Genomic DNA, 23,105 nt, shown 5'->3' with positions numbered 1-23,105 from the left:
CATCATCAACATCGTTTAACATCTGTCTCTCATGTTGGCATGAGTTTCATGGTTTGACAGGTGCTGCACCAGGCTCCAGTCATCTGCTTCGGCATGGTTTCAACATCTGGATGCCCTTCCTAATGCCAACCACTTTACAGAGTGCGTTGGGTGCTTTTTACACAGCGCCGTCACCATTGCTTTTCATGGCCACCAAACATCTTGCAAGATAAAACTCCTCAGCTGGGAGCGGGGGGAGTAGTATTGAGGGTGGTTTTGTACCAGTTGAGAGATTAATGGTTTGGAGCAGTGCTCCGCAACCAGTATGCTACAGCGCACTGGTGTGCCATGGGACGATGCCAGGTGTGCCACAGTAAAACCTGAATATAATTTTTTCCCCCTATACTTTTTGTTATATTTTTAGTTCAAAATGCTGCCAAATTTTGAATTTTGAAAAGAATTTGAAAAAAAATGTACTGCGAATGGAAAAAAGGTTGTGGAGCACTGGTATAGTGCAGTGTTTTGCTACCATTTGTTGCTTATGAATCCCTTCGATTCCTATTTTACTCAAATGGAACCTCACAACCATTTTGTGTTTTAAAAGAATCCTATGATTCTTTTATCATTAAATATTATTAAGAATTGTATAAAAAAGAATTTGTTTACATGTTTTGTGTATCGTAGAAGTATAAGCAATTTATTGCACATAAATTTTCACAACAAAATCTTATGGACCCTGATTGAGAACTACTGGTGTAGAGGGACAAGGATAAGGGTCTTGTTGGAGAGTAGATGCATGGATACCCGAGCTGGGAGAGAAAGGAGAGCATATTAGAGAGTAAGATAAAAAGAGTGGCTGAGTACACACAAACACACAAACACACATAACAGGTTTCCACACTCTTTCTGTTTACCGAATTCATTCCCAAGGCATTAATCAGCCTGGAACAATAGTGGAAGACACTTGCCCTGCCAGAGGTGCCGCATAGTGGGACTGAACCCAAAATCTCATGGTTGCAAAGCGAGCTTCTTAGCCACACAGCCATGCCTGCACCTGTGTGTGTGTGTGTGTGTGCAAATTTTATTTTTTGTTTTTGCAAAACCATGTGCATATAGACGCAAGTTACAATCAAATCAAAACACAGAATTTCATCTTGAAAACCTTAATTCTGCTCGATGTTTCCTTTCCTGGTTGTAAAATGTGTGTGCATAAATGCAGAAGCTGCACAGCCTAGAGATGATACTGATTGCAACCAGGATATTCCTTCCTGTTATTTGTAGGATGCATCTGCAAGATATCACGGAACCTCCCCTCTGTTGATCCTGTCTCTTGTCATTCATGAATCCCAACATCAACAGATCCAACTTCACCATTTCTTCTGGTGTTCTTCCTCAATCATTCTCTATGATGAATGTCCTCCATCATCTGGACATCACAAATAAAGGAAGGACATACACTGGACAATGGTGTCTGAGATTATTCTGTTTTTACAATGAGGGAACTCCTTGTAGAGACATACAATGTCTTTGACATATCATTGACAACAGTGGATGACGACATCATGTGGTGATAGCATTGACAACTTGTGATGATATCATTGACAATGTGGGATGACATAAATTGACAGTAAATGATGACATTATTGACAGCAATTGATAGCATCATCATCGTTTAATGTCCGCTTTCCATGCTGGCGTATGACTTTATTGACAGCACTTGTTGACATTAGTGACAGCATATGATGACATGCTTCACAATATATCTTCACCCAGCAATTATCCTTCCACCTGTTCATCCATCCATCCTCATCACATGTCCTTGCAAGTTTAGCTACCTCTCCTGTCCTTCCTGGTCAATATTAGCACCACCTGACCAAACCCTTTGTCCATTAGTTCCCCCCACCCCGTACATTCCATTCAGGATGACATCACATGACACCCTCTATTACTCATACTCCATTCACCATTTCTGTCCCACCTCCTCCATTTCAATACCTCCATGTTTCACTACTATACAGCATGAAACATGCAGCTTGCATTAGACAATTCAAACCATGGAACACAATAAGAGGTGGTGGTAGTGGCAGGGATGGGGAAGACAGTAGTGGTAGGACAGACAGAGAGAGAGGACACAGATGAGGTTGGGGGTGACTTGGCAGTTACATATGAAAGAAATGACCTTCAATTTGCTGTTGTTTGTTTGTTAGTTTGTTGAGCGCCTGGGAGAAGTCCGAAGCGTGGTCCTTTGCTATTCGTAAGACCCGCAGAAAAGAAAGCAGGTCAACCCCTGACACCGAGAGCATCGACGGATGGATGAATGTGCATCCAGGCTCAGCGGTTGCGTAGGAAGTTGGGGACAAGAAACAGGAAGAAAGAGTGAGAGAAAGTTGTAGTGAAAGAGCACAACAGGGGTCGCTACCACACCCCCTGCCGGAGCCTCGTGGAGCTTTAGGTGTTTTCGTTCAATAAACACACACAACGCTCGGTCTGGGGATCGAAACCACGATCCTCCGACCGCAAGTCCGCTGCCCTAACCACTGGGCCATTGCGCCTCCACTTTGCTGTTGTTGTTCAACCTCATATCAGCTGCGAACAAGCTGACCTATGATCAAAGACATTCCAACTGTGACTATCCTTTAATTTATTCAAACGTAGCATATCTTAGAGTACATTCGTTATCTGTTAGATAATCTATTAGTGTAATCTGAGATACACCATGTCTGAATAAAATATGGGATGGTCACAGTTGGAGTGCTTTTGATCATAGGTCTGCTGGTTCATAGCTGACCTTGAATTAAATGACAGCAATCACAAGGAAGGACACATAGTGTATCTTGGACTACATTAATTAATGTGTTCCTTTTTTGTAATTTGGCTGTTTAACCCTAGGTCAGCTGTTAACCAGCAAACCTAGGATCAAAGACTTCCCAGCTCATAGTTTATTCAGACATATATATGTATGTGTCTATGTGTACACCCATATGTATATATACACATACATTTACATATATATATATACTACATACATACATACATATATATGTATATATATATCTGTATATATATATATATATATATATATATATATATATATACACACACACATATATATTTATTTATATATATATTATATATATATATACTCCTTCTTTCTGTGTTTTTCTCTCTCTGTGTATCTTTCTGTTGAAGAGCGTAGGCTCGAAACGTTAAAGACTTGTTTTATTTATATTTCCTGAGCGCCATACTAATACAATTGTTCGTTTGTTTTCCACCTGCCTTCGTCTTTTGTTTATTTTCATAAAGCTTCCCGTTATATATATATATATATATCTATATATATATATATATATATATATATATATATATATACATATATATAAGATACCTGTGCCAGTGACACGTTAAAAGCACCGTCTGAATGTGGCAGATGCCAGCATCGCCTGACTGGCGTCCGTGTCGGTGACACCTAAAAGCACCAACCGATCATGGCCGTTTGCCAGCCTCTGGTGGCACATAAAAAGCGCCCACTACACTCACGGAGTGGTTGGTGTTAGGAAGGGCATCCAGCTGTAGAAACACTGCCAGATCAGAGTGGAGCCTGGTGCAGCCTCCTGGCTTCCCAGACCCCGGCGAACTGTCCAACCCATGCTAGCATGGAAAACGGAGGTTAAACGATGATGAGGATGATATATATATATGTATAAATGGAGGAAAAAAATTCCTTCAAAGGGATGTAAAACATCCAATTCATTGGTAAAACAGTTGAATCCCACTGATGTCAATGGGGAGCTGACTCCCCATTGACATCAGCTTTTATGGCTTCCCATCTGTATCAGTGCAGCATCTCCTGCAGAAAATAGGTGTGGAACCCAGACAACGGAAGAAAGCCATCAAGGAAATAGGAACGACAGTAGATGTTAGCTCAAGATGTCGATGATTGGTAAGAGAGCACAAGTGGAACTCTTTTGTCAGTGATGACTAGTTCAGTCTTTGCTGCACCCACTCAGCTGAAGTGTTCAAGCTGTGGGTGAAACGCTTGTGACTCAGAGATACCTATTGATGATATGGAAGCATTTTCCAGCATTGCAATGGATTTTAGAAGATACGGCAAAACCTCTGAGTTGCTGCTGTAGTTTCTGCATGGAGAAAAGTATCTCTGATGTTTATTTCATTACACACACACACACACACACACACATAATGTGGTGCATGATCAGTGGTGAAAATAGAGGAGGTAAGCAGGGGGATGGAGTTCTCTTACTTTTCACCTTATTTATGGACCATAGACTAGCCTTAATCTCTTAAACCCATCCATATCAATGTGAGTGTGTGTGTGTGTTTGCATGCTATGTGTGTATGTGTGCATGTCTGTATGTATGGACACACACACACATATAAACTACAGCTACCCGGTAAATTACCTGCTGCTGTATGCCTGTTACCAAGGAATATACCTACTGAGGTAATTACCAGAAGTGCCTTTGGATAAATCTATTCCTCAGAAGCTTTAAACACCTCTAACTTATACCTGCATAACACACACACACACACACACACATATACACATACACACACACATATATATATGTGACCGTTGCCAGTACTGCCTGACTGGCCCTCGTGCCGATGGCACATAAAAGCACCTACTACACTCTTGGAGTGGTTGGCATTAGGAAGGGCATCCAGCTGTAGAAACTCTGCCAGATCAGATTGGAGCCTGGTGCAGCCATCTGGCTCACCAGTCCCCAGTCAAACCGTCCAACCCATGCCAGCATGGAAAGCGGACATTGAACGATGATGATGATGATGATGATGCAGTCTAACCTATGCCAGCATGGAAAGTGGATGTTAAATGATAACGATGATATATATATATATATATACACACACACACACACGCGCTCACATATATATGTACGTATACACACACGCACACACACACGTTTGCCTGAATGTGTAGGTGTTCCCTGGCATTTCATTTCGTTGGTCACAGTATCAGTTGATGCTTCACCAGGCGCCACCCTTTAAATATATAAAGACGACATCTTGAACAATATGTCGGTCACTAAATTAACTGTAATTTGGAACTTGCTGACATTAAATGGTTTGTTTCTGTCCTGTTTTTTTTCTTTCCTCTCTCCTTATATAACCAGAGTTTGGATAAAAAAATACATATTGTATAACTTTCATTTACATTACACACACACACCGCATGCTTTCATACATATATATATATTATATGTATAATATATTCTTTTATTTGTTTCAGTCATTAGACTGTGGCCATGCTGGAGCACCACCTTGAAGGATTTTAGTCGAATGAATCAACCCCGGTACTTTTTTTTAAAGCCTAGTTCTTATTCTATCAGTCTCTTAAATTAAGTCTGTTAAATTAAGGGGATGTAAACACACCTACACCGGTTGTCAAGCAGTTGTGGAGGACAAACACACACACATACACACCACACACATATACAATGGGTTTCTTTCAGTTTCTATCTGACGAATCTGTTCACAAGGCTTTGGTTGACCTGGGGCTGTTGTAGAAGACATTTGCCCAAGGTGCCATGCAGTAGGACTGAACCCAGAACCATGTGGTTGGGAAGCAAGCTTCTTACCACACAGCCATGCCTGTGTGGCTTGGCTTTTGTGTTTGGTTTGCAAGATTCTTGATGCGAATTTATTTGTTCAAGACACAACAAGATATACATGTAATATAGATGTTAAGCATGGCTGTGGAGTAAGAAGTCTACTTCCCAACCACATGGTTCTGGGTTCAGTCCCACTCTGTAGCACCTTAGGCAAGTGTCTTCTACTATAGCCTCAGGCTGACCAAAGCCTTGTGAGTGGATTTGGTAGATGGAAACTGAAAGAAGTCCATCGAATATGCGTGTGTCCTACCCCCACTTGTCAACTGATGTTTTTATGTGCCTGTAACTTAGCAGTTTGCCGTTAGAGACTGATCGAATAAATACCAGTCTTTTGAAAAAAGAGGTAAGTATTGGGGTTGACCCATTCGTCTAAAATTCCAGGCTGTGCCCCAGCATGGCCACAGACTAATGACTAAAATAAATGAAAGAATATATGTGTATGTAATAGCTGACGAAAGTGATGGTGATGATGACGATGATGGTGGTGGTGGTGTTGGTGGTGGTGGCATGGGCAGTGGTAGTGGTGATGACAATGATGGTGGTGGTGGTAGTGGTTGGTAGTGGTGAAGATGATAATGACGATGACGACGACGACAACAATGATGATGAATACCCAAACTAGAGTAATTCCTTCTTTTTTTTTTGGTCTGAAACTACCAGAAGAATATCATTTAGTTTAACTTCCCCACCCCCCACCTCCGTGAAAACATGAATAATAATAATGAAATTATTGTATACAGTGCTCAGGTGTCAAAAGTGCGTATAAAGCATAAGCAGTAATGTACAAATGTCTGGAAAGCGAACAGTGTATGAGTCAGATACATGCTTGCGTGTGTATGGAGGGAAGAAAATCAGGTGTAGTGTTGGCGAATCTCAGGAAGCATGGAAGTTTTGAAGGATGCAGTGCTACTACACAACTAACAACTGATGCCGGCAGTCTGTTCCGTGCTTCAGCAACTCTTAGCATGAAAAATGTTTCCGAAAGTCATGGGAGCTGTGCTGTTTTCTGACTTTGTAAACATGTCCACAGGTGTTAGACAGGTGGAGTTTGAAAGGTGCTCAGAGTTATTGTTTGTACCCTTATGTGAAAATTTTAGCTACCTGGGTACAAGACTGTCGGTTTACAACTTGGAACATACATACATTTACTTTGTGGTACTTGTGATTCTTTACGTTCTGAGTTCAAATCCTATTGAGTCGACAGGATAAAGTAAAGTACAAGTAAAGTACAGGGGTCAGTGGTTTTATTGATTAATCTCCTCTCCTGAAAAATAATGGCATTGTACTGAAATCAGGGACCAGGTGTCCAGGACACACACACACACAACATGCCCTCTCCACTCAACTGGATGCCTCTTCCCGCTCTTCTTTTTGATATCTTTTCAGTTTTACCTTCTCATCTCCCTTCTTCCACACATTACCCCTCCTCCTCTCATCCCCCTTCTCCTCCTCTTTGTTTCAACTCCTTTCTTTCCTTTTTACCTTCTCCCACTTGTCCCCTTCATTTTCTAGTTACTGCCTCCTACTGTCACTCACACCTTCCCCTCCCACAACAAAGCACCCCACTCCCTTGTATTACCTGATGATCTCATTAACAGGTTTCACTGTCTGTCCTCTGTCTGCTCCCTATCTGACCCCTTTTTGAACTATACCTTTACTGCTGCTATTATTACTCTTTGACTCCAGGTTAGCCTTGATAGAGGCGACCTACATGAACATAGACATTCCAACACTGACCGACCCATCTGTTTCATTTCAGACATAGCATAATGTATTTGTGTACCTTGGATTACATTATACTATGTCCTTTTATTTACATAGTACAATAAGGCTGTTGTTTGAAGGTGATTTGGCTACCATTTCTAGCATGTCAGACAACTCATCAGAGGTTGACTAACTGTTGTGCATGTGTGTGCGTGTGGTGTGTGATGGGGGACAGATAAGGGAGAGGAATGGGGGGGTCTCCTTCGCTCCCCTCAGCCCCTCACTCTTTTGCTTTAATTAATGGCTGGCTTTAGGATTATTATTCCTCTAAATCAGGAGTCTCCAAAGTGGTCAATATTGACCCCGGATCTTTTCCTTTTGATGGGCGGATTTTTCTAGTTAACTAAACAATTTGAAACTTCGTATACTGGTAGAATGTGTCAAAAGAAAACAATATTGTAAACAAAATTGTAATTTGTAAGTTTAACGTAGTTTAATTCTTCGAATTTTAACCAATGAAATGCCAGCATTTGAGCTCAAATCATTTGCTGCGTTATCGATATTGATAAACAAACATAGCAGACACACGCCGCACACACACACATATATTCAGATACATACATACACACACACACACACACACACACACACACACTCTCTCTCTGACACATTCTACCAGTATACGAAGTTTCAAATTGTTTAGTTAACTAGAAAATTCTGTCCATCAAAAGGAAAAGATCCCCGACCCCTGGGGTGATCAGTGGGACTATCGAAGAGGGTCGATAAATTCATATCTACTTAATTATTATTATTATTTATTTATTTCCTTGTACATGCCTGGTGGTGGTGGCGGGAGTCGATGAGGAGGCGGGGGTCAAGGATTCCATGAAGGGTTCAATGATCTAAAAAGTTTGGGGACCCCTACTCTAAATACTACTGCAAGGACTCAACTAAGGGAGACTGACACCTGCTAGATATAACAGCCAAACTTCCTTCAAATCCTGTGGTTTCCAACTATTTTTTCCCCTATGGACCACTTTGACTCCTTTTTCATTCAGATGGGCCCTCCTAACCATTCAATATTTAAAAAACCCTATTTTCATAATTAGATGTTAGGAATTTCATCAGAAAATTGTCAAAATATTTTGTGTAGAAATGTAACCAATTTATTGCAGATACATGTTAACCATAAGATCTTAAATGGAACCCCAAAGGGTCACGTGGACCCTGTTGAGAACTACTCATCTGTAGTTTCGAGCAAGGTAGAACACATTAGATGGTGTAGTCCTAGGTACACAAGATCTGAAAACAAGAAAGGATGGTCGTGCCTGGAACACCTCTGATCATAGGCTTCTTCGATCAGGGTTGAATTGGGGCCAAACGACTACTGCTACTGCTATTGCTACTGCTACTACTACTACTACTACTACTACTGCTACTACTACTACTGCTACTGCTACTGCTAGAGAGAAAAAACCATTCACTGGTAGCAGCAGAAGCACCCCATCACCACAATTGTCACTGTCGCCACCTCCACCATCTTCTCAGTAGCTGCTATCATCAACACCTCCCTCTAACCTCCCCCATTAACTAGAGCATCACTATGTACCCCCTCCTTCCTTCTGCCATTTCATTCACCCCCTGCTCCCCCTCGCTACACACATTAACTAGGTAATTGACAATGTGTGAACTTTCACTTTTTCTCACCACACACATACACACATATATCTTTTATCTTTTACTTGTTTTGGTTTTTAGGCTGCGGCCATGCTGGGGCACCACCTTGAAAATTTTCTTTCACTCAAATGAATTGACAATGAATTGACACCTGGTACTTATTCTATCAGGCTCTTTTGCTGAACTGCTAAGTCAGAAGGACCCAAGCACACCAATATTGGTTGTCAAGTAGTGGTTGCGGACAGACACACACATGTATATACATGATGGGCTTCTTTCAGTTTCCTTCTACCAAATCCATTCACAAGGCTTTGATCAGCCCAGGGCTATAGTAGAAGACATTTGCCTGAGGTGCCATGCAGTGGGACTGAACTTGGAACCATGCGATTGGGAAGCAAATATATTTATGTGTGTGTGTGTGTGTATGTGTATAAATGTGTTTGCTTGTAGGCGCAGTGTGGCTGTGTGGAAAGAAGCTTGCTTTCCAACTACATACTTCAGAGTTCAGTCCCACCGTGTGGCGCTTTGGGCAAGTGTCTTCTACTTTAGCTCAGGCTGACCAAAGGCTGACCAAAGCCTTGTGAGTGGATTTGGTAGATGGAAACTGAAAGAAACCTGTCGTATATATATATATATACATAATATATATATATATATATATAATATATATATATATATATATATAATATTATGTGTGTGTGTGTGTGGTGTGTGTGTGTGTGTGTGTGTGTGTGTGTGTGTGTGTATGTTTGCGTGTCTGTGTTTGTCTCCCCACCATCGCTTGACAACCAATGTCGGTGTGTTTATGTCCCTATAACTTAGCAGTTCAGCAAAAGAGACTGATATAATAAGTACTAGACTTACAAAGAATATGTCCTGGGGTTGATTTTTTCGACTAAAGGCAGTGCTCCAGTATAGCTGCAGTCATATGACTGAAACAAGTAAAAGAATAAAAGAATTTATACATGTATACATACATGCATACATGATGGCCGTCCACTTGTGACCGAGTAAAACCATTACTGACCCTTAGAAACACTGTGCGCTCAAGACTATCTTCTACTTTACACTTGCGGATCCATACATACATACATACATACATATATATGTTTATATATACATAAGTCGTCTAAAAATCCATAAGTCAGGAAAAAATACATTTCCATAACTGTCAATGGAGTGGGTATATTATCTGAAGTGTACAGCATCATACATCCATCACGGCTGATCTTACTGATCGGTTTTGTGCTAGGGACACAAAGAATTTTTTTCATTCCATATCAGCTACCTCTGATGAGCGTAGGGTTATATAATCGGATTGTTACCTAACACTCCATCGTACCTTTGGTACAAAACCAATTGGTAAGATCAGCTGTGATGAATATATAAGACTGTACACTTCAGATTATATATATATATATATATAACTCGCTCTAAGATTTATTATTGCTTGTTTACACTTTTTCGATATCAGTGTCTATCAATACTAGAAAAAGGTATAAGTATTTGTGAAGGGAACCTACTTTTTATCGACAACTGTGATTGTCACATGCCGATGACGGGTCAATACTCAGAAACTCGAGTCTGTATGTATCATAAGTTGAAGACGGGAAGGATGGCTTTCCTTTGCAAATACTGATAGGGCACAGAAAGTGTGTCTATAGCCAGCTGGAGGAGGTGTCCTCCTGGGGCTACAAACTACAGTAGCATCCACCCTTAGGGGTTAGCCATATTTAAATGGCAAATATACGTCACTATATATATATATATATACTTTATTTAAAAGCAGCAGAAATATAACAAAAGTTGTTACTCAGAGTTTCACGTTCCTGTTCATCGGGAAGTTTCTGCTGCTTTTAAATAAAGCATATTACTCTACCGCTGGTATTTGAGTACTCTTTTTTCCACCTTGTTTCACATTTATGTGCTTACTCCAGTATATATATATATATATATACATATATATATATATACATACACACACACACATAAGCACTGTCCGTTCGTGGCCGTTTGCCAGCTCTGTCTGGCCCCGTGTCGGTGGCACGTAAAAGCACCATCCGTTCGTGTTCATTGCCAGCCTCGCTGCCCCCGTGCCGGTGACACGTAAAAGCACCATCCGTTTGTGACCGTTTGCCAGCTCTGTCTGGCCCCGTGTCGGTGGGCACTTAAAAGCACCATCCGTTCGTGTCCGTTACCACCATCGCCTGGCCCCGTGCCATGTGACACGTAAAAGCACCATCCGTTCGTGGCCGTTTACCAGCTCTGTCTGGCACCTGTGCAGTGGGCACGTAAAAAACACCCACACTCTCGCGGAGTGGTTGGCGTTAGGAAGGGCATCCAGCCGTAGAAACACTGCCAGATCTGACTGGGCCTGACGAAGCCTTCCAGCTTCACAGACCCCAGTTGACCCGTCCAACCCATGCTAGCATGGAAAGCGGACGCTAAATGATGATGATGATGATATATATATATATATACAGAAACCTATTTTTTACGAGACACAACTTGAAAGAGAGTCAACATGCTATATCTACCATATTCTGTCCCACATTTGTTAAATGGCTGTGATTTTTAATGTTGTACTTGCTGGTTGAAATGCCAGGTGTCATTCCTCACACACACACACACACACACACACTCACACACAGAAGTATATGTGAGTGCATATACACACATATATGTGTGTATGTGTAAGAGCATCATCATCATCATCATCATTTTACACCCAGTGGTGGTGGTGAAGGAATCCCGGCTTGTAAAGGTTTGTGGGTGGGTGAAGGGAAGATCTTTCCCAACGCAGCATCTTGTCTCATCACTTGTTGCTTGCGGTCCATGTCCGCGTCCCTGGCTGTTCCTTTCTCGAGGTTGCTTTTCATTAAACCAACTTGTATTACAGCTTCCTAAGTTTTCATACAACTCTCTCTCTCTCTCCCTCATCCCTCTCTTTTTCCCTGGGCCTCCCACCCTACTTCTTTTTTCTTAACATGTTTCTGCACATTTTTCATGCAACAATGTGTGTTTGTGTGCGTGTGTGCATGCATACATAGTTATATATGTGTGTATGTGTGTGAGTTGGTGCATATATGCTATAATAGGTGTAGGAGTGGCTGTGTGGTAAGTAGCTTGCTTACCGACCACATGGTTCTGGGTTCAGTCCCACTACGTGGCACCTTGGGCAAGTGTCTTCTACTATAGCCTCGGGCCGACCAAAGCCTTGTGAGTGGATTTGGTAGATGGAAACTGAAAGAAGCCTGTCGTATATATATATATATATATATATATATATATATATGTATGTGTTTGTCCTCCCAACATCGCTTGACAACCGATGCTGGTGTGTTTACGTCCCCTGTAACTTAGCGGTTCGACAAAAGTGACTGATAGAATAAGTACTAGGCTTGCAAAGAATAAGTCCTGGGGTTGATTTGCTCGCCTAAATGTGGTGCTCCAGCATGGCCACAGTCAAATGACTGAAACAAGTAAAAGAGTAAAAGAGTATATGCTATATATAAATATACACCCATGCTAGCATGAATAATGGATATTAACAATGATGATGATAATCTCTCTCTCTCTCTCTCTCTCTCTATATATATATATATATATATATATATATATTATATATATATATATATTATATATACACATACACACACACACACATTTACTTATGCATATACACATAGATCTATATAGGCTGCTATAAAGAGAGAGAGCCACACACAACCATATTTACCACCAAAACAAAGCATTGACTTTGTGCAATTGTACTAAAACAGCAGCAGGACCAGCAGTCACAACTCCACCTACAGCTACCACCACCACTACCACCACCACCACCACCACCACTACCACCACCACAACTACTACTCTACTACTACTACTACTGTCACCATCACAACTGCCACCCTCTCCTTTAGTGTGTTCCAGACTTCAGTCAGTCAAGCTGAGCCTGTGTTGCAAGGCTCTTCATTTTCCTGGTTGTTCACTTTAGCCAGACACCAGTCTCAACTTTTTTTATCTATCTATCTATCTATCTATCTATCTATCTATCTATCTATCTATCTATCTACCTATCTATCTATCTATCACTCTATCTCTCTATCTGTTGGTCTGTCTGTCTAACCCGGCTGCTTACCTCAATATGCATTCAATGATAGAAAAAGCACAAGACCCCTACACTTCAATCTTCGATGTTAGACTGTAAGTATGTCCTTGTTGTTCAGAAATGTATACATCCATCTATTTATATATCCATTCACCATATATATGTCAACCATCTCTCGCATAAATGTATAACTATATATATATATATATATATATATATATATATATATATATTATAGAAGGAGCTTCTACAGGACTAGAACAATGAAAATCTTCCTGAAGATTACACTGAATGAAACATTCTAGTCCTGTAGAGCTCCTTCTATAAAATAATTACTTTACTCTCTGCTATGTATTGAGTACCTTATTTACTGTGGTTAACCCCGACTCAACCCGGACCTACATATATATATATATAATAATATAGGATGCGGTTTTCGAAAAATTCTATCAAGGCCTCATATTAAAATACCTTTAAAGGTGAATTATAAACAATTTATAAGTAAGGGCAAAAGAATTTTTTTTCTTTTGCCCTTACTTATATATATATATATATATAATTATATATATAGGTGTGTTTGGTGTGTTTCTTTTTTGTGTGTGTGTGTTAGTGTTTTATCTCGCTCTCTTTCTCTCTCTCTCTATCTCTCTATCTATTTATCTATCTATGTGTATAAATCTATATCTGTATCTATATCTATCTATCTATCTATCTATTTATATATATATATATATATATATATATATTAATATATATATATATATATAATATATGTGTGTGTGTGTGTGTATATATATATATATAATATATATATAATATATATGTATATATATATATATATATATATATAGTATATATATACTTTATTAAAAAGCAGCAGAAATATCATAAAAACTGTTACTCAGAGTTACACGACCCCGTTCGTTGGACAAAAACTGTCCGACAAGGAGTGTGAAACTCTGAGTAACAGTTTTAAAAAAATATTTCTGCTTTTTAATGCTTTTTAATAAAACATATTACTCTACCTCTGGTATTCGAGTACTATTTTTTCTACCTTGTTTCACATTTATGTGCTTACTCCGGTATACACATATATGTATAATATATATATATATATATATATATATATACACATAAATTATATATAAAATATATATGAAGTTTGCTTCCCAACCACATGGTTCTGGGTTCAGTCTCACTGTGCATGGCACCTTGGGCAAGTGTCTTCTACTATAGCCTTGGGCTGACCAAAGCCATGTGAATGGATTTGGTAGATGGAAACTGAGAAAAGCCTGTTGTATATATATGTATATGTGTGTGTGTGTTTGTGTATTTGTGTGTTTGTGTTTGTCCCACCCCCACCATCGCTTGACAGCCGACGTTGGTGTGTTTATGTCCCCATAACTTAGCAATTCAGCAAAAGAGTTCCGAAAAAATAAGTACTAAGCTTAGAAAGAATAAGTCCTGGGGTCGATTTGTTTGACTAAAGGCAGTGCTCCAGCATGGCTGCAATCAAATGACTAAAACAATTAAAAAGAAAAAGAATATATATATTATATATATATATATAATAATATATATATATACAAACATACTATATACATATACACGCATGTGGGTGTGTTATGTATGTGAATATGTTGTTATGCTATTTTTATGTTGTGTATATTGAACTTTGTGATTTTTCCTGTTGTTAATATTGCCTTATCACTGTAGCAGTTAATGATGTTGATAACAGGGATAATGATGATGCTGGTGATGTTAGTGGTGATGGTAGTAGTGATAGTGGTGATAATAGTGGCTGTGGTAATGATGAGGGTGGTGGTAGTAGTGGTGGTACTGCTGATGATGATGACAATGCTGGTGGTGTTGGTAGGGCTGATGACGGTGATGATAATGATCATGCTCCGTCAAGCATGATAGAATTCTTCACTGAGAAGACTAAATGATGTTGAAACACCAGTGTCTGACAAGATTGTGTTTTTGAAGACTCAAATCTCTTTTAGTAATCTCAGTGAGGTAAAATATTAACAAATACTGCTTCCTATATTTGTGTAGAATGGCACTAATTGTTAATTATTAGGCTGGGCAAAGTTCAGAGAGCTCCTACCCTGCTGGCAACAAAGGGCCTCAGAGTGAGAGGCAGATTTTTTATGCCTCTGTACAAACAGCTATGCTGCATGGCAGTGAAACATGGGCTATAACAGCCAAGGGCATGCATAGATTTGAGAGAAATGAAGCCAGTATGCTTCGCTGGATGTGCAATGTCAGTGTGCATGTTCGACAGAGTGTAAGTATCTTGAGAGAAAAGTTAGGCATAAGAGGCATCAGATGTGGTATGCAAGAGAAACGACTGTGCTGGTATGGTCATGTGATGTGTATGGCCGAGGACAGTTGTGTAAAGAAGTGCCGATCTCTAACTGTGGAGCAAACCTGTGGTAGTAGTAAACCCAGCAAGACATGGGACGAGGTGGTGAAGCTTGACCTTTGAACTTTGAACCTCACAGAGGCAATGACTAGTGACCGAGACCTTAAGCAATGTGCTCTGCTTAAGAGGACCTGTCAAGCCAAGAGCACCTGTGCTGGCGGCACGTAAAAAAATCGACCTCTGAATGTTGGGTCTCGTACCTTTTGAGCATTGGGCCTGACGGAGGCAAAATAGCTTAGTTCCTTTTGAGCGTTGGGCCACATGGAGGTAAAGTGGCTGAGTTCTTTTCAAGTGTTGGGCCTCACGAGAGGCGAGGTGGCTAAGTTCCTTTCGAGCGTTGGGCCTCATGGAGGCAAAGTGGCCAAGTCAAACCGTCCAGCTCAGTCCAACCCAGTCAAACAGTCCAACTTATGCCAGCATGGACAACGGATGTTAAATGATGATGATATGTGTATACACACACACACACATATGTATACTCATGCATATTGTGTGTATGTGATGCATGTACGAGTGCGTGTATACAATATAAAACAACATTGTTGTGTAGTGATACTGAAAACCAAAATGATTAAAAATGTGTGTATACATACATACATACATACAACATATCTATATACAACATGCATATATATATAGTTATATTATATATATATATATATATATATGTATATATATATGTATATATATTGTATAATATATATATGTAATATATATGTATATATATATATATATGTATATATATATATGTATATATATATATATATATATATATATATATATGTATATATATATATGTATATATATATATGTAATATATGAATATATATATATGTATATATAGATATGTATATATAATATAGGTATATAATATATGTAGATATATATATGTATATATATTATGTTATATATATAGTATATTATGTATATGTATATATATGTATATATATGTAGATATATGATATTATATATATATATGTATATACTATATATGTATGTATATATATATATGTATATATATGTATATTATGATATATATATATGTTATATATATTATATATATATAATGTATATATATATATATATGTATATATATATATATGTATAGATATATATATGTATATATATATATGTATATATATATATATGTATATATATTATATGTATATATATATATGTATTATTATATATGTATATATATATATATATGTATCCTCCCTAAATGCCTGAGAGACTTACATGGTGTGGATGGGGTTTCTTTAAACTAAACTGGATCTCTTCTTGTTGGAAGTCCAGATGAACCTACCTCACGACAGGAGACGCGGATGGCGGGCAGCAGCATCAACTCCCTTGTTGATCAAGTGCCACGTATCAGAGTGGATTCACAAACTAGTGTGGCTCATTCAGCGGTGGTGCCCAGCTGGCCGCGGCCTCGGGCTAAAACATTTTAAGGATTTAAGGATTTATATGTATATTATATAATATGTATATATATATGTATATATATATATATATATGTATGTATATATATATTGTATATATATATATATATGTATGTATTATATGTATGTATATATATATATATATATATATATATATATACCACACACACATACACACATGCGTGTACACACTCATATTATTTATACACAAATTCTTGTATAGAGAACGAAGCAGAGAGCGATAGAGGGCGAGATATAATGTATTGAGAGTAAGTTTGTGTAGGTAGAGATGTTTGAAATAGTTTTCTAAAGTACCATCACAGCCACGGCTACCATCACCATCATCGCTGCCACCACCGCCATCACCGACACTACCACCACCACCACCACCACCTGGTCTGTGAACATGAAATTACCCAGGTAACATGTGTTGAAGCCTGAAACGCCCCAACCAGTTGTAACTGGGGTGCAAGAAACGAGACAAGTATTTCTTCTTGTTGCTTGCATTATTGATTGGGGTGAAGTGGAGGAGGAGTAGGAGGAGGAGGATGAGGAAGAGGAAGGGATATGCCCGTAGCTTTCTCATAGAACCTATGTGTGAAATGTGAAGCGGTAGGGGGGAGCTGGGGGTGGGATGGTAGGGTGGCCAATGAGCTTAGGATAAGAATGGACTGGTAATAATTGGGTGACATTTGATGGGGTGGCAGGGCTGGGAATTTCTTTCTTTTTGGATGTTTTTGATGGGACACAGTCTGTGTGTGTGTGTATTCACACTCATTTACTACTTATAGACATTCACACTCTAGTTGTGAATAGGTTCACTGAGTATTGTGTATAATAATAATGAAATTATTGTGTATAGTGCTCAGGTACACTACAACACATCATGTGTATATATATATATATAACACATACATACACACATATAGATATATATGTGTATAAGACATATATTCAAATGGATGTCTTATACACATATATATCTATATGTGTGTATGATGTGTTATATATATATATATATATAATGTATGGGTGTATTAATATATATATATATATATATATATATGTATATATATATGTATATAGTATGTATTATATGTATGTATGTATATATGTATGTATATATGTATGTATATATAATATATATGTATATGTATGTATATATGTATGTATATATATATGTATATATGTATGTATATATAAAACCAAAGTCCTAATAAGTAGGAAGGTAGACAAATCACAAACGCCTTCAGGTAGATGGCCCTGCTCGATCTGTAGAAAAGGCGTAGGTAGGAACTCTATAAGATGCACCAAGTGTAAGCTATGGACACATAAGAGGTGCAGCAATGTCAAAGGAAGGCTAACTAGGAAGTTAGTTTTTGTATGTGGCAGGTGCTCTGGTTCAATAAACCCTGAAAATGCGCAGAGACCATCTTCCGCCACATTCCAGGGAGAAAAACTTGAAATAGTTGATAGCTTCCGTTACCTAGGTGACCAAGTCAGTAGCGGGGGTGGGTGTGCTGAAAGTGTGACTGCTAGAGTAAGAATAGCCTGGGCAAAGTTCAGAGAGTTCTTGCCTCTGCTGGTGACAAAAAGGCCTCTCGCTCAGAGTAAAAGGCAGACTGTATGACGCATGTGTGCGAACAGCCATGCTACATGGCAGTGAAACATGGGCCGTGACTGCTGAGGATATGCATAAGCTTGCAAGAAATGAAGCCAGTATGCTCCATTGGATGTGTAATGTCAGTGTTCATACCCGACAGAGTGTAAGTGCCTTGAGAGAAAAGTTGGACCTAAGAAGCATCAGATGTGGTGTGCAAGAGAGGCGTCTATGCTGGTATGGACACGTAGTAAGAATGGATGAAGATAGTTGTGTGAAAAAGTGCCACATCCTAGCGGTTGAAGGAACCTGTGGAAGAGGTAGACCCAGGAAAACCTGGGACGCGGTGGTGAAGAACGACCTTCGCGCTTTAGGTCTCACCGAGGAAATGACCAGAGACCGAGACCTTTGGAAGTATGCTGTGCGCGAGAAGACCCGGCAGGACAGTGAGGCCATAACCCATGGCCCCTACCTGGGACGTAGTCAGTCCACCTGTGCATACCTTCCTTCTTGGGACACATAACTCTACTTGTGAAGACCTGTTGAGGCAAGTGAAAATCAAATCAAATCAAAATCGATGAACATCAATGGAATTTGTAGTTTTGTGGTACCAGTGCATCGACTGGCCTCTGTGCTGGTGGCACGTAATAAAACACCATCCGAGCGTGGCCGTTTGCCAGCCTCGTCTGGCACCTGTGTCAGTGGCACATAAAAAGCACCCACTACACTCACGGGGTGACGTGATTTGAAGGCTAAAAGACAATGCGAAGCGCATTGTGACCAGCGATGTGTAACAACATCTGATGGCCTGGTCGGTCACGGTGATATATATATATATGTGTGTGTGTGTGTGTGTGTGTACATATGTATGTATACACACACACACTCATATTTCTTTTTTATATCAGGTTTGCACGATCCTTTATGTGAATTTGTATGTTGAAACCAGTTTTGTTGTGTCTGGGGAGAGTCGTACTGCTTTATTATCAAACACACACACACTGGTTCAATTTCCACTCATTTATTATTTATATCTTTCCATGTGCAAAATTTTCATTGCTTTTGCAACCTTGTCAATGGATGTTGTGTATATATATATGCAGTAATATACATCTGGAAGATCCTGGAAGGGATTGTTGTGTGTGTGTATATATATATATAGATATATATATAGGGAAGAACAAGAATGTCATCTTTCTGCATGCCAATAAATCAGAAATTACATCCATTTATTCTCCATTTTCTTCTCCTTGTTTTTCCCTCCATATTGATATTTTCAATAATCCTTAACATATACAAATGACTTTACCATTATATGATAGGGATTGAACCAGTGGAATACCTTGGATTATATAATACCTTATGAGGACTTCACTTGTTCAAATTAACTATATATATATATACTAGCAGTATTGCCCGGCGTTGCTCGGGTTTGTAAGGGAAATAACTATATAAACATTTTTAGAGAGTTATAGCCAAAAAATAGAAAAAAAATGCATTAAAAATGGAAAAAAATTATGGTAAATTTTTTTTTAAATCGTTGACTCATCGTAGACATTTTTAGAGAGTTATTTCCCTTATATAATAGCGAAAAAATGCATTAAAATGCATTTTTAAATCGTAGACTCATCGTAGACGCGCGCTAGTACCCAGAAGGGCTCGATATGAATCACGACTATAAGATATCCTGTTTTGGTTAAACTGCACCGCAAAATGTGGGAGTAGTTAGGAATCTAAATCGTAGGAGACAGACACACAACCTCTCTTTTATATATAAAGATATATATATATATACATAGATATATATAGGGAGGATTCACGAGAAAACAAAAGACGAAGACAGGTGGTGTAGACAACAAACAGATGTATTAGTATAACGCTCGGGAAGTGAAAAAGTCTTTAACGTTTCGAGCCTAAGCTCTTCTACAGAAAGAAACAGGGAGACAAAATAAAGAATATGATGTAGTGGTTAGCGATCTATCATGGCAAATATATATGTATGTATGTGTGTGTGTATATATATTATAATATATATATGTATATAGGTGCAGGAGTGGCTGTGTGGTAAGTAGCTTGTTTACCAACCACATGGTTCTGGGTTCAGTTCCACTGCATGGCACCTTGGGTAATTGTCTTCTACTATAGCCTCGGGCCAACCAAAGCCTTGTGAGTGGATATGGTAGACCAAATCCACTCAAAAGGCTTTGGTAGACGAAACTGAAAGAAGGCCGTTGTATATATATATATATATATATAATGTATATAGGTGCAGGTGGCTGTGTGGTAAGTAGCTTGTTTACCAACCACATGGTTCTGGGTTCAGTTCCACTGCATGGCACCTTGGGTAATTGTCTTCTACTATAGCCTCGGGCCAACCAAAGCCTTGTGAGTGGATATGGTAGACCAAATCCACTCAAAAGGCTTTGGTAGACGGAAACTGAAAGAAGGCCGTTGATATATATTATATATAATATATATATATATATATATATATATATATATGTATGTATGTATGTATGTATGTGTGTGTGTGTATATGTTTGTCCTCCCCACCATCACTTGACAACTGATGTTGGTGTGTTTACGTCCCCATAGCTTAGCGGTTCGGCAAAAGATGCCAATAGAATATGTACTAGGCTTACAAAGGATAAGTTGTGGGGTTGATTTGCTCGACTAAAGGCGGTGCTCCAGCATGGCCACAGTCAAGTGACTGAAACAAAATAAAAGAATATATATATATATATATATATGCACATACGCATGAACACACATATTTATAAAAATATGTCTATGTGTAAATTGGTTTATACATATCATGTATGTTTTTTGATGGTTTTGTCATGTGGTGCCATATGTTTCTACTTGTGAATGTGTTTGTGTGTGTGTCTTACTTTTTCATTGTCCTGCTACGTCAATGTGAAATACTGTCACCTACTTTTCATGAATGACGATATACACACACACACACACGCACACACACACACACACACACACACACACACACACAGAGTGGTTACTAAGTGCCTTTTGGTTCTAAATTGCAAATAACCACCTTAATGATTTGTGTGTGTGTGTGTATATATATATATATATATATATATATATATATATATATATATATATATATATATATATAGATAGATAGATAGATAGATACATACATACATACATACATACATACATACAAGAGTTATGGAATGGAGTAGGAAAAATCCGGCGAGTGGAACCTCAGAAGTGATAAAATCTCCTTGTGACGATGTAGCCTTTAATCTAACCAAGATGTCCTTGGTCTGAAGAGTAGCTGGTAGAAACGTTAGCACGCTGGGGGAAATGCTTAACGGTATTTCGTCTGCCGCTACATCCTGAGTTCAAATTCCGCCGAAGTCAACTTTACCTTTCATCCTTTCGGGGTCGATTAAATAAGTACCAGTTACGCACTGGGGTCGATGTAATCAACTTAATACGTTTGGCTGTCCTTGTTTGTCCTCTCTGTGTTTAGCCCCTTGTGGGTAGTAAAGAAATAGGTATACATCTCACTTGGATTTTACTACCTCTGAGCTTCCATTCACTATGAAACATATGTAGCCTGGATTTTTCCTACTCCATTCTGTAATTCTTGTATTCTTTTTCGCACACTCAGCAACCCTGGTCGCCGACTGTGGAATATAAAAAGAACTATTTTTTCAGCTCATCGTTCTTTGATAAAGAAAAGTAATCCACAACCTTCCGTCCCAATAAATCACTGTTGTCCCTGAACGTTGTTTTTTATATTTACTACAGATTGCTTGAAACTAACTTTCTTCCTACATTTTGATCCATAGATCTTACATCTATACACACACACACACACTGTTGGTTCATCATTATGTATATATTAGATAATAAATCATGTGTTTATAGCTGGTAGCTTACTGGTAAAGCACATTTGCTCCAAGTACACACACACACACACACACACATGTATATCCTATTATCCTATTATAAATTTGGGTGATGTTTTTCTATCTGCTACGTTTCTATGTTCGTTAACTCCTTCTAGACTGTCAGTGCAAGGACAATGAAATTCAAACCAGCAGCTCCCCTAATCCTAGGTAATGTCTTAAGGGGGCCTATTTTTTTAAGGGCTGCCTAATTGGGACTGGAAAGTTCCTGGCTTTGGGTGAAAGAAAATACAGGAGGATCAGTTAGGATTTGATTAAACATATTCCCCTCTCAGATTCACACACAATGGTCCTTCAGTTTTTCTAAGCCCTGTAAAAGAATTGGGAAGGTTGGGCCTCCAACCAGGTCTTTCACAGTACCCTTGAAGCCAGGAACTTTTCAGCATCCCTCACATATATGCAAAGACACACTATGTGTTCATCATCATCATCATCGTTTAACGTCCGGTCTCCATGCTAGCATGGGTTGGACGGTTTGACCGAGGGCTGGCGGTGCAGCCATCTGGTTCACCAGCCCTCAGTCAAACCGTCCAACCCATGCTAGCATGGAAAGCGGACGTTAAATGATGATG

The 23,105-nt window shown here is 38.9% G+C and overlaps 1 protein-coding gene across 7 annotated transcripts in view; it reads left to right on the top strand.

The window, feature by feature from the left end:
• Nucleotides 1-23,105, top strand: part of LOC115219829 (tctex1 domain-containing protein 2-like) — a 59,526-nt gene that overhangs the window by 25,803 nt on the left and 10,618 nt on the right. The window contains exons 1-2 of one of the 7 annotated variants that reach the window (XM_036509651.1): nt 12,583-12,594; nt 13,139-13,217. The exons of 2 other annotated variants lie outside the window; for them this stretch is intronic. In XM_036509651.1, the coding sequence (XP_036365544.1) occupies nt 13,159-13,217 (59 nt within the window). In that variant the 5' untranslated portion in view covers nt 12,583-12,594; nt 13,139-13,158. Of the gene's footprint in view, nt 1-12,582; nt 12,599-12,919; nt 13,218-23,105 lie in introns of those variants that run through there. 4 more of the 7 variants (XM_036509650.1, XM_036509649.1, XM_036509648.1 and 1 more) reach the window with 4 other exon arrangements.

This window comes from Octopus sinensis, linkage group LG15 (assembly GCF_006345805.1).
Source record: "Octopus sinensis linkage group LG15, ASM634580v1, whole genome shotgun sequence".
NCBI classification, from domain to species: domain Eukaryota; kingdom Metazoa; phylum Mollusca; class Cephalopoda; order Octopoda; family Octopodidae; genus Octopus; species Octopus sinensis.
This window is presented reverse-complemented; position numbering and strand designations above follow the sequence as displayed.